Below are 15040 nucleotides of genomic sequence, written 5' to 3'. Positions count from 1 at the left end.
CAAATTGTGGTAGATACCACAATGCCCTGCACATCCAGTGAGGATTTCTACTATCACCATTTTAATATTGTTCAGAATTCTATAACTGACCTATGTGGAAGAAATAAATTGCATTGGATGGTGATTGCTGTAAGCCAGAACAATTTTTAATACCTGAGTGTGACATTTTTACCTTTGAACTAACTTATAGTTTTGATTTGGAACATTCTGAAGTAGAAGAAGAAGGCCACTTTAAAAGAGCATTGTAACTTGCAGTGAATATTCAAAACTAGCATTTTAAAATACATTTTAGGACACTGTTGGATTTTATCAGATTTTTGAATAAAAATGTTCTAACTGAGTCAGGAAAGTAGAGTGACCGCTATTTTCTCAGCACAAGGGGACAGATAAGGTAATGTTGATACAGTGCAGTTCAGATAATGAGAATTTATTTTCATAACAAGTGGTGTATCCATTTCTAAAAGGTGAGGTATGTATTTCAGTTGTCAGATAGTCTTGGAATAACACTGATTATAACAGTCTTGGAATAACAGCTTGTTTTGTTATGCTACCATACTGCTTGTTCACCTAACTTCTAGTGAAGGTAAATGGGGGTTTAGGGTTTGAGGAATTTTTTCCTACTCCACACGACTTAAGAGTTTGCATTTGGATTGCATTCTCTTGAAAACACCTGGATCAGAAGTGTTTGGCTGATGGAAGAACCTAAGGACACTTCCTCTAACTCCTTCTGTGGAGGAAACTCCTTGCATAACCCAAGAGTTAAAGTGCTTTTTAAAAGGGATGAAATTGGCTTGCAAATCCATTCAGTCTATTAGAGGCTTTTTTTCTCCCAGACAGTGTAATTCCTTGAGTCTGAAATGGAGTCTTAACATATGGAATATATTGGATACAGTATTGACTCCACAAGTTCAAGTAGTGGTGACAAAAGAAAAATGTTCAGGTTACAAAAAGGAACATGCAGTGGACTGAAAAACATTCCTGGATTCAGGCAGAAGGTATCCTACCTTCTTTCAGAGTAAAACATGCCAGTCACAAACTAGAAACAGTGTTGAAATTGGGTTTTTCATTACTTACCTGATGTTGTTGCTTCAGGTGTAGTGTACTCAGTGTTAGTGTATGTGACTGTACAGAATATGTGTAATTGTTTTTCAAGTTGTTTTTTGGTATACAGTTGACTGAAATGTTCTGGTTTGGGTGTCCATTATTAGGCACCTGAATTAGTAATAGGACCTTTGAGTAAAGTATATGATGCTTTAGAAATTGCAACATAGTATACTTAGGGGAATTTTCAGAAGTTCGTGCTGCTTCTTCAAGGGTCCTGAGCTGCCTAATCCTAAATTTGTGGGTATTTGCAATACAAGAGAGTTTTTAGTGATTAGATACATTTTCATTTTCAGCTGACAAGTTATTTAAACTATGTAATCTGTACACATCATTCAATTATGTTATTCAAAAAAATTCTTCGTCACTACACACTTCAATTTTTGCCAAGACAGACTGTGTTCTAAAAGTATCATAATTCAAAAATTTAAATTGAAGATATTCTGCATTTGTTTTTGAAGTGCTTCCAGATTGCTCAATACAGTCAGCTGTGCTCAGTAAAAATAAACTGTCTTTACACGTGGAGCTGCAGTGACACTTAGCAAAATTATGTCAATTTTTGGCTTTACTTAAATTTCAGCTGGCAATATTTCCAATTGGATAGGTAAAGCTCCATTTTGGATTTATTCATTTAAACATTTCTCAGATAATGTCATTTTCATTCATACTGAAGGATTTCTTTTTGTTCTGCATTATTTTATTCAAAACCTTCTGAACCAGTGTACTTATGGCAATAGTCTGTGCAAACATCATGTTACAATGCAGTCCTGAATTATCAATGTACAAACATCCTCTTAATTATAATAATTTGGTCTGTCTTTGTAGGGAGGCCTCGTTGGGCTTGTAGATTATCCTGATGATGATGAAGAGGATGATGAAGATGAAGATAAAGAGGAAACTTTACCTTTGTCAAAGAAAGCAAAGCTTGAGTCATCATAATGGCAACTGCTGAAGAATATTACCAGTTGGGGAAGGATTTTTTTTCCAAAAACAAAGCAAACCCACAGCAAAGCAGCAATCTTTTGTGAATTACTGTGTATGACACAGATCAACCTATACAAATGGATTTCTGCCAATCAAGTGCCAATTCAAAGGAGCAGAAGAAGGAGAAATACTTCATTTAGGGGAAAGACTTATGCCTTTGAGCTCTCCAGCTTGGACCACATGTTGCCCTTTTCTCAGGGAAGGAAATGGAAAACAAAACAAAACAAAAAAAAAGAAAAAAAAAAAAAAGAAAAGCCAACAGGGCAGGAGTTTTGTTAGTGGAACTCTGGATTGGCTGGTCAGTTGCTACAATCAGAATATGCTTTCTTGGACCATGTATGAGACTTCTGAAGAAAAGGCGGGTTTTGCCATAATTCTTCACTAGTTAAGAATGCCAGCAGTTTCTTTGTATAAAAGAGACCTGCCTTTGAAATCATACATTCTGAACATTTTACTCAAGCTACAACAGGTTTTAAAAACCTCTGCGGGGGAGGGCCGAATATAAAGTTTCCTCTTTTTTTTTAAATCTGTTCCCTTTGCCCTTTAAACTGCAGAAATTTTTTTTGAGGTGGGGGATTTGTTTGTCCCTTCTTGATTAAAGATTGAGTGGAATTCTAGATGTGGTCACTTTTGTGTCATAATTTTTTTTTGCCCCCCTGAGTGTATGCTTAGTTGTTGAGTATATATTTGGGACCATTAAAATTTTTTGATGTAATATAATCTCACTGTTGTGCTGGTACCTGTTTCACACCGTGTAATTTTGTTCTGCATCACAGTTCTTAATATGTTGAGGATTTTATGGAAGATGGTAATGTTTTTATTGGAGAAAAAATCTTGCAACAATGTGCATAAAAGCAATACTATTTTGTGACTAAATATTTTATATTAAAATTTACAGTAGCACCTGTTGAGAGAAAAATCAGGGAAACAGGATGAAATAAAAAAAATTAAACCTATAGATAGGAAATCAGTATTCCAAAGAGACTGAAATTTTGTAATGCAGAACAGTGATGGTAACTAACTCACCAAAATGCAAGATGGATGAATTAGGAATACCAATATACTGACTCATTTGACTTAAAAAAATAAAAAAGAAATAATTAAAGCTGAAGGAAAACAGCATTAGTAGTATTTTTAAAAAATCTCTGATTCCCTTTGGAATACCAGTTTTCATTAATAGAAGATGGTTGTAAAATAAACTCTTTACAACAACACCATCTTTTGACATTGATTCTAATACTCAGTTGAAAAACAGCAATTAACTTGGTCTAAATCAAGGACTACCTTCTTTCCCCTTGTGCCAAAAGTTTAAGTAATACAAATTTGAAATCGGGCATTATATCCTGCTTCCTACAGAAGATGGCTTTGCATAGCAGTGCTTCCTATGAAGGGTTGTTTATTCAGTTCCTTTCTTACATCTGTTTTCAGATGAGCCAGTTTCCTTTCGGGCATTCAAAGCACCAGGTTGACGTTTAATACATAAATGTATCAATACAAATAGAAATAAGAGAAATGAGAATCTGAGGCAGGATCACAGGGGATCACACCCAAGGGTAGATGAGCACTTCGTTTCTGGATGTTGTAGATGGCATGGCAGGTTCTGTGCCAAGCACAAAAGGCAAAGCTTCAGTGGTTGGGCTTTGTGAGTATATACCAGCCAGTTTGGATTTAAATAAAAGTGTGTATTAGGGAGAAATTTTTAGCCATCTTTTCCTCAAAGAGTTCATTTGTGATCACTTTCTGAGGTTGTGTTTTTATCATGTATTTGAGATGTCTGTGATAGGGCAATTCTCAGCACATTTACAGAGGTGAGGAGTTATGCGCATGGTCACTGCAGGATTAAACACAATTCGCTGCTGCAGGCTGAGTCCCCATCCTGTTGTAACAAACTGTCTGAAATTTAATTTTTGCAGCTTTGGTGTCAGAGCAGACATTGTGACAAGGAAAACTGCAATTTTGCAGGTTTTCTTAATTAGTCAGAACCTAAATCCAGCTCAAGATGTCAAACTTTTCTTGAGCATAAAGCTCTCAAAATACATCCATACAGTCATCTGCAAGTCTTGCAGGCTCTGTCTCAGGAAATCATTCTTCTGAGTTGGTCAAAGGAGCAGTTTTGTTAAAGACATTTTCTGTTCCTTTAGCAACTGAGTGCTTGAATCTTGTGATGTTTGATGCTGCAGTCTTCCAGACTTCCAGATACTTTCATAATACTTGTAGGAATCTTGGATTTTGAAACATTACTTTAAACGGAAGTATTATGCTGAAGTTACTGGTCTTGGTCAAAATAATAATGAAATCAGGAACTTTTTGAAATTTTTATATTTTTATATTTTTATGAAGCTCTAAAAGGCTGGTAAAACATTAGTCTGCACATCTTTTAATGCTGTCTGACTTGTGGTTGGATGGTTAGTTGTCTTCCCAGTTATCTAATGCTCATAGCCTGACACGACGTGTCTGCACTGACATAACATATTCATGGAGTTTGGAAGTAGATGAATGGTGGGTATACTCTTGCACAGTGATGTTCACTTTTGTATTTCTGGAAATCTTGAAATGTATTTTAGGGGAAAAAACATACTAGGATTGCAAGAAGTGATGGATAATTTTTTTTAAGAGTGGGTTTGAGTTTATAGGTGGAAGAAATGATGTTAGGAAACAGTACCTGTTCTAGATCGTTCTTTGGGCTGATTTTTAAAACCATTTGTCCTTAATCCCAAGAGACCTACATGTATGTTGTACTAAGCACGGCTCAGTCATCTTAATTGCTTTTTAACTGTGCCCTGAAGTATGGTTTACAGGGCAAACCCTTCAGTACTTACAGGCAAGAGCAGGGTGTTTAAATCATCCATACAGACCCCTCTGTTCCTTCAGTGGCTGAAAGACTTGATGCTGATTCCTTGGGTTAACTTCCAAGCTTTGAGCCTAGACTTACTGGGAATACTAGACAGAATGTATATGAACTACCTGGTCCCTCAAAGAACCCACACACTAATGAAAGAAATTCCAGATGATCTGGAATATTTCCAGATTTTCTTCTAATGTGTGCAGAGTGTGGCTTCATTCAGGTTAACAGTGCACATCAGCACAAAAGAGATCTCCTGTATCGTGAAGGTGAAAGGATCTTAAACCTGGTGTATCTAAACAGTGACTTATCTCTAGAATGTGCTATCTGTAATGTGCCTGCTTGGCAACGAAGATCAGGCTATTCACTCATCCATCTGTCCTAGCCCACCCAGGTGAGGCATCATGTTCTCATGTGCCAAGTAGGCCCAATCCTTTTAATGTGCTGAGGATGGAACTGTTCAGATCAGGTTTGCCTGTGGTTTTGCATCCCTGCAGAGATGTTTAATTGGAGCAGTGGTGGGGCTCTGTTCTCATGTTGCTGCTGTGGTGCTGTTAGGCAGGCAGCTGCCTTTGCAGCCCAGCACAATGGCATTGGTTGCCTTGCTAACTGATGTTTCCTGGCATCTGCAGAGTGGCCACCCAAGTTCAGCCTTACCCCTCTCAACCATTCTACAGCTGCAGAGGCATCCTGGAGCAGTGCTGTGGATGCCAGAGCAGCACTGCAGTTCCCCTGCCAGAGCAGCACTGCCGTTCCCCTGCCTTGAGAACATCAACTCCCGTTCCAGGTAAGTTGTGAAAGCAGGAGATGAGATGGGTCACCCACAGCCTACGTGTAAAACTGAGCAAACGTTCAAAGAAGAGAAGTTGTCCATGTGCATGTTCTCCACTACTTTGTCTTTTTGGAGTCCAGAAGAAATTAAGGAATATACAGCTCATAGTTCATTTCAGAAAGGAGCATGTGGGCATGCTGCAGATAAAGGAAAACCTCCTGTGGGAGGGCCTGTAATGCCCACCTTCAGTCAGAGCCATAATTGAATGTCTTAATCCATGTGAGAGAGACATAACTTACTGTACTTTAGGTTTGTTTTGTACAGAGCCAGAAGCTGGATTCAACTCTTGTGGGTCCCTTCCAACCTGTGATATTCTGTGGTTCTGTTCTATGATTCTCTCCTATGATTTTCATCAGTGCCTGCCTACCTGATGAGCTGGTAGATTTGATTTGATACTGCTTTAGTTGCAACCACATTCTCTGGAGTATGAATCTTACGAGGGTTTAATATAAATTAATAGAACAATTGAAAGCTGAAATGAACCCTTGTGGACTGCTGGAAAAAAAGAAGGCAATTAAAAGAGGGAGGGGGAAGATGCCATCTTCTGTATGCCAACTGTATTTATGAACAATGTAAAAATAATATATAAACCAGTGGGTAATGTTAAAAAAGCAAAATGCTACTGGCAAATGTTTGAAATAGCCACTGATTTACAGTGACCTCAGATCTATACCCGTGGCCTTGCTGTGCACTGTAGAACGTAGAGTATAAAGACAGGTAGGAGATATGAATAGCTAAGTTAAAAAATGGAGTTGAACAGTATTGTCACCACAGGAGAGTCCTTGTGTGCTCTGCAGTGAGTCTGCAGTCACTCTAGCATCTGTGAAATACCAGTGTTACAATGCAAATAACAATTCTCTAAAGCATCTGTAATTAAAAAAGTCTCACTTCTAAGGGAGTAAGTCAAGTCCATGTGATTTAAAGTCAGTTTCTGCCCACACTGACCTTCTCTAAATAACACTTTTATAAAATTCAGCTAGAATTAAAGGCACCTTCTGTATTTCTGCACATTAAGTCAGTGCACATGATACATAAAGTACTGACCACCAGTTTTTACCATAATCTTGTCAAACAACTATATCTATCACTGGACAACCTTAGTTTTGTGCCTTCTGTCACAGCCCCTCAAAACTGGAGTCTTTCATTAGTTCCTCAAATTCTTTTTCCCAAATCTGTGGCTCTTGCACACAGAAGTGTGTTTGGGGAGCTATTTGAGCAGGCAGCAGGGACACCGATTTCCTCTGTGCCATATTGTTCACTGTTCCAAGAAATGGCTCTGCCCTTAGTAGGTATCAGAGGTGGTGGTCCCAGCCCTGCTGCCATCCATCTCCCTGCTGAGGCTTTGTTAACTTCTCCCTGGAGTGTTTTTCTTCCTTTGAATTTATACTTTCCTTCAACTCCAGCCAGCCTAAGTATTTCCCAAAGCTGCTTATAAAACTTTTGGCTGTGCTCGCCTATTATTTTTACCTCACCCCCAGTGTCATCAATATAGATACTGATACACTCTTGTAAACTAAAGTGGCAAAACAGCTGTCTGAAAACCTAAAATTCCCAGAAGTGCTGGACCTTCAAAATCACATTCTGTTTTTATAAGGACATTTGCTAGTTATCATTGATAGGAATTGGTACTTATAATTTCAAATATTTTTCATATTAATAAAACATTTCTTCTCTCTCTGCAGGCCCATGGGCATTCCTCCACGGCTGTGACACTCATTGCCTCTCTGAAGGGTTCAAGTCAAGGAGGTTATGTCACCATTTTGTGTTCGCCTGGGATGTTGAGTACTCCTACCTTCCTTTAAGTTCATGCAAAGAGCCATAAACTGCTGGTGCCCCTTCATCTCCTCCCCATATCTTTTGCTTGTATTAACTTTATTGTTTGCCTTGTGTATTTGAGTCTCTATTTATTTTCTATGGACTCAGCAGTTTATGAGATATTTATTCTGCCCAAACTCACTCTCTTTGTATTTTAGATTCTGTATTATGTTAGTCTCTTCAGGAGCCTAAGCAGCTGGCTTATATTTCAGCACTGAACAAACATGTGCTGAAGGTTAATTCTAGGGTTTTTTTCTGAGAATTTCTCTCTGAATGCTTCAGATACCAGCCATAGACTGTAAATCACTGGAATCCCACCCCCCCCCCATCCCCGGCCCCGCATTCAGATTGATCCAAGGCTCCAAGGCACATTAGCACATTAGCAAATACTTCTAGGGTTTTATTTGTGTTTTGGTGGCACGAACAGATTTGTGTCTTTTTATTCTCATTTAAATTTCTTTACTGCTTTTCTCTAAACAAAACAAACAACATTGAAAACAGCATTTCAGAATCGAATATTGTGAGGACCAAAGCTACCTTCTGACCACCTTCTTTTTCTCCTGGCACACATTATTTTACAGCTCCAGAGTCTACTTAAAGCAAACTTGCTCCATAGCTGAGAAGTTGGTTCATGAACAGTCAAGTCATATTTACAAGAAAGCTGCTTAACGACAGTCCCAAGCAAAGGAGGAGAAAAAGCTCTTTCCTGATTACCATGAGTTTAACTCCTGTATTGTAACCTCGTGAATTCTGTTATTCCCATCCCTCAGCAACTTACACTTCAGACAACAGATGAATGGTGGAGCTTTGTTGATGGTTGTACTCGTTGCTAGGGGACAGTCTGAGGGGGGTGAATCACGCAATTTACAGTCAGCCTAAAGGAACATTTGGAAATGTTTGAGCTTAGAAAGTTCCCTCTGTAGTCTGTCCTTGGAAATCGAGTGCTTTGTGGCTGTGAAAACTGCTTTAGAAACAGACATGATGATGACGAAGGCATTAAACACACTGGTGTCTTTAGCAGCTTGTACCTATGTCGGTATCTTAAATCACAGTTCTGGTGCTTTTTAATTGTTTGATAATTATGTTCTTAGTTAAAAGCTGATCATGTGAAATGGTATCAAATCAAAATTATTGCAAGTCACATTAAAATTAAATACTACAAATTTTCATCATTGCTCTACTGTAAGAAGCATGATTTCTAAATGCAATTGCTTGTACATGTCTGGATCTGAACTTTCTTGGATATATTCATTGGTATTTGTTTTATTTTATCTGCTCTGGAAAGGCGGCAGCTTCAGGTACCATCAGAAAGGAGAACTTGTCCTGTAGTAGGTGGGTGAGGTTTAACAAGATACATCTCCGGTGGAACACAGGTGGGTGAATAAAAGTGCTCCCACTATAAATGCTAAGGCACAGTTTGGAGAGGACGTGGAGGAAGCACACACCCAGCTGGGGCTGACAGGTATGGCACAGAATTACCGAGGGGAAACCCCTCCGCACGCATTCTGGGGCTCGTAGCCAGGGTAAGTGTTTTGCCCAAGGCGGGCAGCCTGCCCTCCGCAACCCCGCGTCCAGGGCTGCTCTCGGCGGAGCTCCGGGCAAGCCTGGGCTTGTTGTGCCCGGGGCAGCGGCGCTCCCCGCCCGCGCCGTGCGGCTCGGGGGGTGCGGGAGGCTCGCAGCCACTCAGCATCTCCCAGCGTGCGTCCCCGCGGCCTGCAGCCCTTCGCAACAGCGCATCCCGCTTGCCCCGTGCGTGTTGAAGCAGTTCATCAGTATTTGCCGGACTACATCAGCGCTCCCAGCGCGTTTCAAAGCGAGCCAAGTGTTCCTGCCCGCTGCTGCTTCGCTTTCGGCATCCGAGCGGAGCGCGCAGCCGCTTCCGCCGCCAGAGGGCGCCCGGCCCCCGCCCGCCGCGGCCGAGCCGGCGGCATCCGCGTTCCCGAGCCCATCCCCGACCCGTTCCGGACCTCATCCCCGACAGAATTCCCGACCCCGTTCCCGACCCCATCCCCGTCCCGCTGCTGCGGCTGCACCTCCAGCACCCGCCTCCATACTGCCCCAGGCCAAATGTTTCCTGTAACGCAGGCAGTCACCTTGAATAACGCGCGAGCATGTGGCAGCTAACAGCATCCCCAGGAACGTTTCCTGGATAGGAAATTTGGGGTTTATGACCGTGCTCCATGATGCGCCCTCCCTTTCAATTGTCTTACTACTGCAGCTGTTGCTTCTTTTCAGGAGTCTGTCCTACAAATGAGTTGCATCCAAGTTGTGAAAAGTGGGGAGGCATTCTTGCATCTGTCTTCTGTGAATAGCTCTACATAGTTTTCAAATGCTAAGGTGTTTTGCTTTTGATTCTATTGATTAACACTCACATCTGTCGTAAGCACTGCAGTAAATGCTTTGAAAAATTATTTAATAAAATCTTTCCACAAGACAGAAAATCAAAAGGCTTTAAGAAATCAAAGTACGGCAGTCCATGTCTCTGAAGTGTTGAGAAACTATCAACCATTCTTTTTCTCTCCAAGGCTGTTACACTTGAAAGCATACTTTTTTCTCCATCCAACTACAACAGATGGTTTGCTTGCAAAACTTCCTTCTTTTCAGGTCCCGAAATGACTGGAGTACATGACTCACATAGTAAAGGGTTAATTTAACCACTTGTGCCCTCCTGGTACATCCTCTCAAGAAACTGAAAACAAGTTGCAATTCACAGGAGAGGGAGTTATCTGTCCTTGTCTACAGGGCTGCCTAAAATGAGGATCCGCATGAAGCAGATCATTAAACCTGATCTTTAGTGGCACAAACAGGCCTCTGCAATGAACACCGGTGTCTATCATTTAGTAATCATTTGCTTGCAAACTCCTCTGGTCCCTCAGGCACAACAACAGATGTCTCTCCCTCAGTCGATGCACAAGAACACATGTACCCAACCCCTTACCAAAAATATGAGTTGAAGGTAGGTGGTTAATAATAACCAGAACTTCAGATGTCTCGCCTGACTGTGCAAGATCCAAAATTTATTTCGTGAGTTCAGTATGATCGAACAAGAAACAGGCAGAATTCACGAAGTGGCTGATGCACAGACTGATAAATACCAGAGACAAACGATTACATTTGTGAAAAGTAGAGCAAACTGTCAAACAGAAACCCTGACACAACCAAGCCCCACTGTGTCACACCCTGCCTTACACTGTTCAGCTTCACGGCTAAATTATTCCTCTTCAAGTTCTGAGCCTGCGATAAATAAAGCAGCAATCATCCAGATTACCTGGCATTGCTTATCTTCCTAACTAAAGACGGGATAAATTCTGGCAGCCGGTGGGCGCTGTGGCAGACAGACGGACGGACGGACGGACGGACGGGGCTGTTGGCCGGGCTCACCGGGCTCCTGTCCCGGCGCGGGCGGGAGCGCCCTCACGGGCACCTGCTGCCGCTTCCTTCCGAGCGGGAGCGCAACAGGCTGTGCCGCTCGCCCTGCTCCGAGTTTCCCTCTTACTTCTTTGAGTTGCACTAAGGGCTTTACACGGCACGTCTGGAAGCGCTCCTGTGATGATTCTCCTTGGTGGGGAATTTCGTGCTTTTTAAAGCGTAAACTTCGCACCCGCGCGCTCCCGCTCGGCGCTGGCGCCGTTCCCAGCGGAGGAGGGCGCGGCGCCGGGTGGCTCCCGGCAGGTACAGCCGCCCCCGGCGCGGCCCCGCGGGTGAGTTTGCTGGCGAGGCCGCGCATCACCCCGGTTACAGCCGGAATGAGGCGCAGCCGCGGCCGCCCCCGGGGCCGCCCACGCCGAGCGGGCAGAGGCCGCGGCCGCTCTCGCTGCCGCGTGCGGACGATGCCTCGACCCCACACCGCGGCCCGCCCCCGAGGCCGCCCGGGACTGTCGCCCATTGGCCGGCGCCGGGCTCCTCCGCCCGTCCCATTGGCCGCGGCCGCTGCCCGTCACGCCGCCGCCACCGCCCGGGTCTAATTGCCGGGGCACGGGCGCGCCCCGCCACAGGTACCGGGGCGGCCGGAGCGGAGCGGCTACGGGGCCGCTCGGAGCTGTCCCGTCGGAGCTCCACGCCTTTGCTCCCGGCCCTCGGGCGTTCGCCGTGGCGGCTGGGTTGAGCTCTCTCCCGGCGTGGCTCGCTCTTGCCTGGGGAACCTCTTCTGCAGCCGCGGAGCGAGCTCGGCGGGGAAGACCGGCCTGTTGCCGTCGGGAGGAGGGACCGCGGCGAGCGGCCCCGCGTGTGCCCCCGGCGCGGGGCGGGGGAGTGATGAGCCGCGCATTGTTTGCCCTGTAGGCAGCGCCCGGCGGGCAGCGGGGCGGCGGGCCATGGGCTCCGCGCCTTTGTCTCCCGAGTGAGCCAGCCCCGCGCCCGCAGCCTCCCGCCGCCGCCCGAGCCCCGGCGACATGGACGTGACCGTCTCCGAGCTCCTGGAGCTCTTCCTGCAGAGCCCCTTGGTGACATGGGTGAGCAGAGCGGGGCGGCGGGGAGCGAGGGGACAGCCCTGTCCTGCCGGGGGTGGCTGGGTCCGGCCGCCATCCCCCAACCCTGCTGTCCTTCCTCCGGCAGGTGAAAACCTTCGGGGACCTGGGGAGCGAGGACCAGGACAACCTCGGCGTCTACATGGACCTGGTGGATGGCGTGGTCCTGAACAAGATCATGTTGCAGATGTGAGTGGGGTCGGGGGGCGGCAGACGTGAGGGGGCAGCGCCCTGGCCCTCCCGCGATGCCGGGCTCCGGCCCGGAGCTTTCCTCAGGCGCGGGGGCGGCCTGGGGCCGGAGCGCTTTTCGTTGTGCTTGCTCTTTGAAATTAACAGAAAACAGTGGGGGGGAAAAAGCTCCGAACTAATCCAGGTCCAGTGTTCTTTAACTTGTTTTCCTAATCTTTTTTTTGCGTGGTATGTGTGTGGTTTTCATATTCTTTTCCTTTTTTTCCTCCTAATTATCTTAGTCAGTGTTACAGTGGAAGGTGTGTGGCAGTAAAAAGAAGGAAATGAAAGTACAGTATCAAATAAAGCTTTACTGGGAGGGTTTCATCTGAACTTTGTCTGCTCTTGTGTAAACTTCGATACTGAATACATAATTTGGAAAAACCTTTTAGTGCTACCTCTTTCCGGCGGCACTGTAAGGCCATGTGTTGAGGGGAACTTAAAAACTGGTTAAAAGATGGAGTGTTGAAAATACCCTGACACCGAATTGAATTGTCGTTAGGACTTGTGCTGTTTTTAACCACATCCTTTCCTGTTGCTGATCTACTATGCTGCGTGCAGAGCCTGACTGTTTTTACTGTATTTTATTTTAAATATTCTGAAATACATCTGAGAGAGAGTTTGTAGGGACAAGTGTCTGGCTTTCAGGGGAGGAGAGTTTGGAAGTCACTCAGTTTTGGCAGTGTGCTCTCTTAAGTCACTGAAATCAATTGAAGCTCGGCCAGTGGTTTCTAGTGCTACTCCAAGCATTTAAATGAAGAATTCCTGTTAGAAGCCTTTAAAATCTTGAGAAATAACATTAAATCTGGCAATCAGTGCCTTGCCCACTCAGATTGTGAAATTTTGTTACCTTCTGGTACCTGGCTTCTCCACGTGAGAAGGTAATAAAATTTTCTTTTGATTTGATGTTACCAGGAGTGAAAATTGTGAATTGAAGCTTAAACAGTGAAGCTGGTGAAAATTCACGATTCAGAACAGAATGCAGATCAGCCAGCACATGGAGATAACATAACAAACTAGTGGTGTAAACTAGCAGGGATAGAAGCCTCTTGTAAAGAGAAGGCATAATTTCTAGAATCTTGAAAGGAATAATTACACTTCAAAAAGATTATTTTCTGCAAATTAGAGCCTCAAGTATGAACGTTTAGGTCCATGCTTGTAGCTTTCCAAGACGTGAGAAGTTAAATTTTGTTTAAAGAAGTTAAATGGTCAGTAAACACTGACCATTGTGTTTGGCACAGTGATGACCAACGTAACTGTCAAAGAACAGCAGCTGAGTTGGCTGCAGGTTTAACTAAACAGCACTGTTATCTAATACATTTATAAAATTATATGTGCATTAGTAATCTTATTTCAAAACAAGAAAAATTCACCAAGTTGTAGTTAATAATGAATTTATGAAGTGATGTGGCTTTTGAATGACTGTGGCATTGTTAGGAGAGTTTTATTAGGTGGTGTGTGCAAACTTAAATATTTGTAATTGGCCATTGAACTATGTCTAAGGAGTTAAGAGTTGGTAAACTCTTGTTTGTTAAACTCGAGGGAGCCACTGAACAATGGTCTGGGGACAAGGGGACAATTCGAAGATCTCATGGAAATAAGGAAGAGAAGCATACAGGCTGAGTGCAGTGACACTAGTCTCCTGTGATTGTGAGAGGTGCCCTGGCATGTTCACGAGTTTTAAGCTGTCAGGTGAATAAGTTGGTGAGGATTTGGTTTTTCTTTCTTTGCATTTTTTCTCAACAAACATCTCTGGCAATGTTGTCTCAGAAAGTGAAGTGTTGGAGTCTTTTAGGCAGCTTTAGCAGTGCTTCTAATGGTGACTAAAGAGCTTGAAACCAAAAGCTTTGTACTGAGACCCCAAGATTGTTTAATATAGGAAGGATGGCAGTTTTATTTAGGTCAGTGTATCCTGACCTAGCAAGGCACTCAGGAGAGGTGCTGACTGACCTTTACTTTTCCTTGACTTTAACTTTTGAAATTGCAATGCAATTACTGCTTACATGTAAGTCAGGCAAGTCTTGCAAGGCATGTTTCTGCCCCACAAAGCTTTCAGAATAAAAAAAAAGTGTTTTTAAAAATTCTTACTCATCATTTTTTTTAAATCCTGGTTCCAGAAGATGGCTTTCAATGCTTGGCTGGAGATATCTTCCTGCTAAAAGCCTTTTAATGAGAGCCTTTGATAAACCTGGAATTGGATTTGCCATGCCATGATAGTGTTGATTGCTTGAAAGCACAGATGCAGGCATGCACACACATGTAGAGAGTAGGGGGAGGCAGGGTGAAGGAGCTGGGCTCCTCATGTGGGCAGCTGCCTCATCACTTGTGTGTTGTTTCACTTGGAATTTTTTTTGTCCTGCTTGCCTGATTATGGGAACAGAAATAAGAGGGGCATGTGATCTTGCATCTAAACACCAGGTGTGATGCAGTGCTTTGCTGCAAGTCAAGCTGTTTCTTTCAGTGAAGATTTTGAAAGCCAGATTCTTGGGAAATTCATTACTAAAAATACAACACTTCTGCCCTGCAGCAAAGCAGATTTTAATTCAGGAGACAAAGACAGGTGGATCTGTGAAGAAATCCAGATACACCTGTTGAGTGGAGATTGCTGAATGAAAGTAAGGCTTTAGCTGCTTGAGTCGTGGGGGTGCTGTAGGAGTTCAGTCAGCCCCTAATTCCTGCTGTAATACTTCAGGTTTTTCCAAAACGCTGTCTGGCAGCTTTGGGTGGAGAAGATCCCAGCTGCTTTGTGTTGCAGTGTCAATGTTTTTTCGG

The 15040-nt window shown here is 43.7% G+C and overlaps 2 protein-coding genes across 2 annotated transcripts in view; both read left to right on the top strand.

Moving 5' to 3' along the window:
• Positions 1 to 2805, top strand: part of PPP4R3A (protein phosphatase 4 regulatory subunit 3A) — a 42200-nt gene extending 39395 nt beyond the window's left edge. The window contains exon 15 of the mRNA XM_036384351.2: positions 1927 to 2805. Within this exon, the coding sequence (XP_036240244.1) occupies positions 1927 to 2040 (114 nt within the window). The 3' untranslated portion in view covers positions 2041 to 2805. The remainder of the gene's footprint in view (positions 1 to 1926) is intronic.
• A 9045-nt stretch (positions 2806 to 11850) lies between these two features.
• The window catches only part of CCDC88C (coiled-coil domain containing 88C), a 96689-nt gene continuing 93499 nt past the window's right edge, over positions 11851 to 15040 (top strand). Inside the window, 2 exon segments of the mRNA XM_036384050.2 lie at positions 11851 to 12025; positions 12129 to 12229. Coding sequence (XP_036239943.2) covers positions 11966 to 12025; positions 12129 to 12229 — 161 coding nt within the window. The 5' untranslated portion in view covers positions 11851 to 11965.

Source organism: Molothrus ater, chromosome 6, assembly GCF_012460135.2.
Source record: "Molothrus ater isolate BHLD 08-10-18 breed brown headed cowbird chromosome 6, BPBGC_Mater_1.1, whole genome shotgun sequence".
Taxonomy (NCBI): Eukaryota; Metazoa; Chordata; class Aves; order Passeriformes; family Icteridae; genus Molothrus; species Molothrus ater.
The sequence above is the reverse complement of the archived record's forward strand: the minus strand, read 5'-3'. Positions and strand labels throughout refer to the sequence as shown.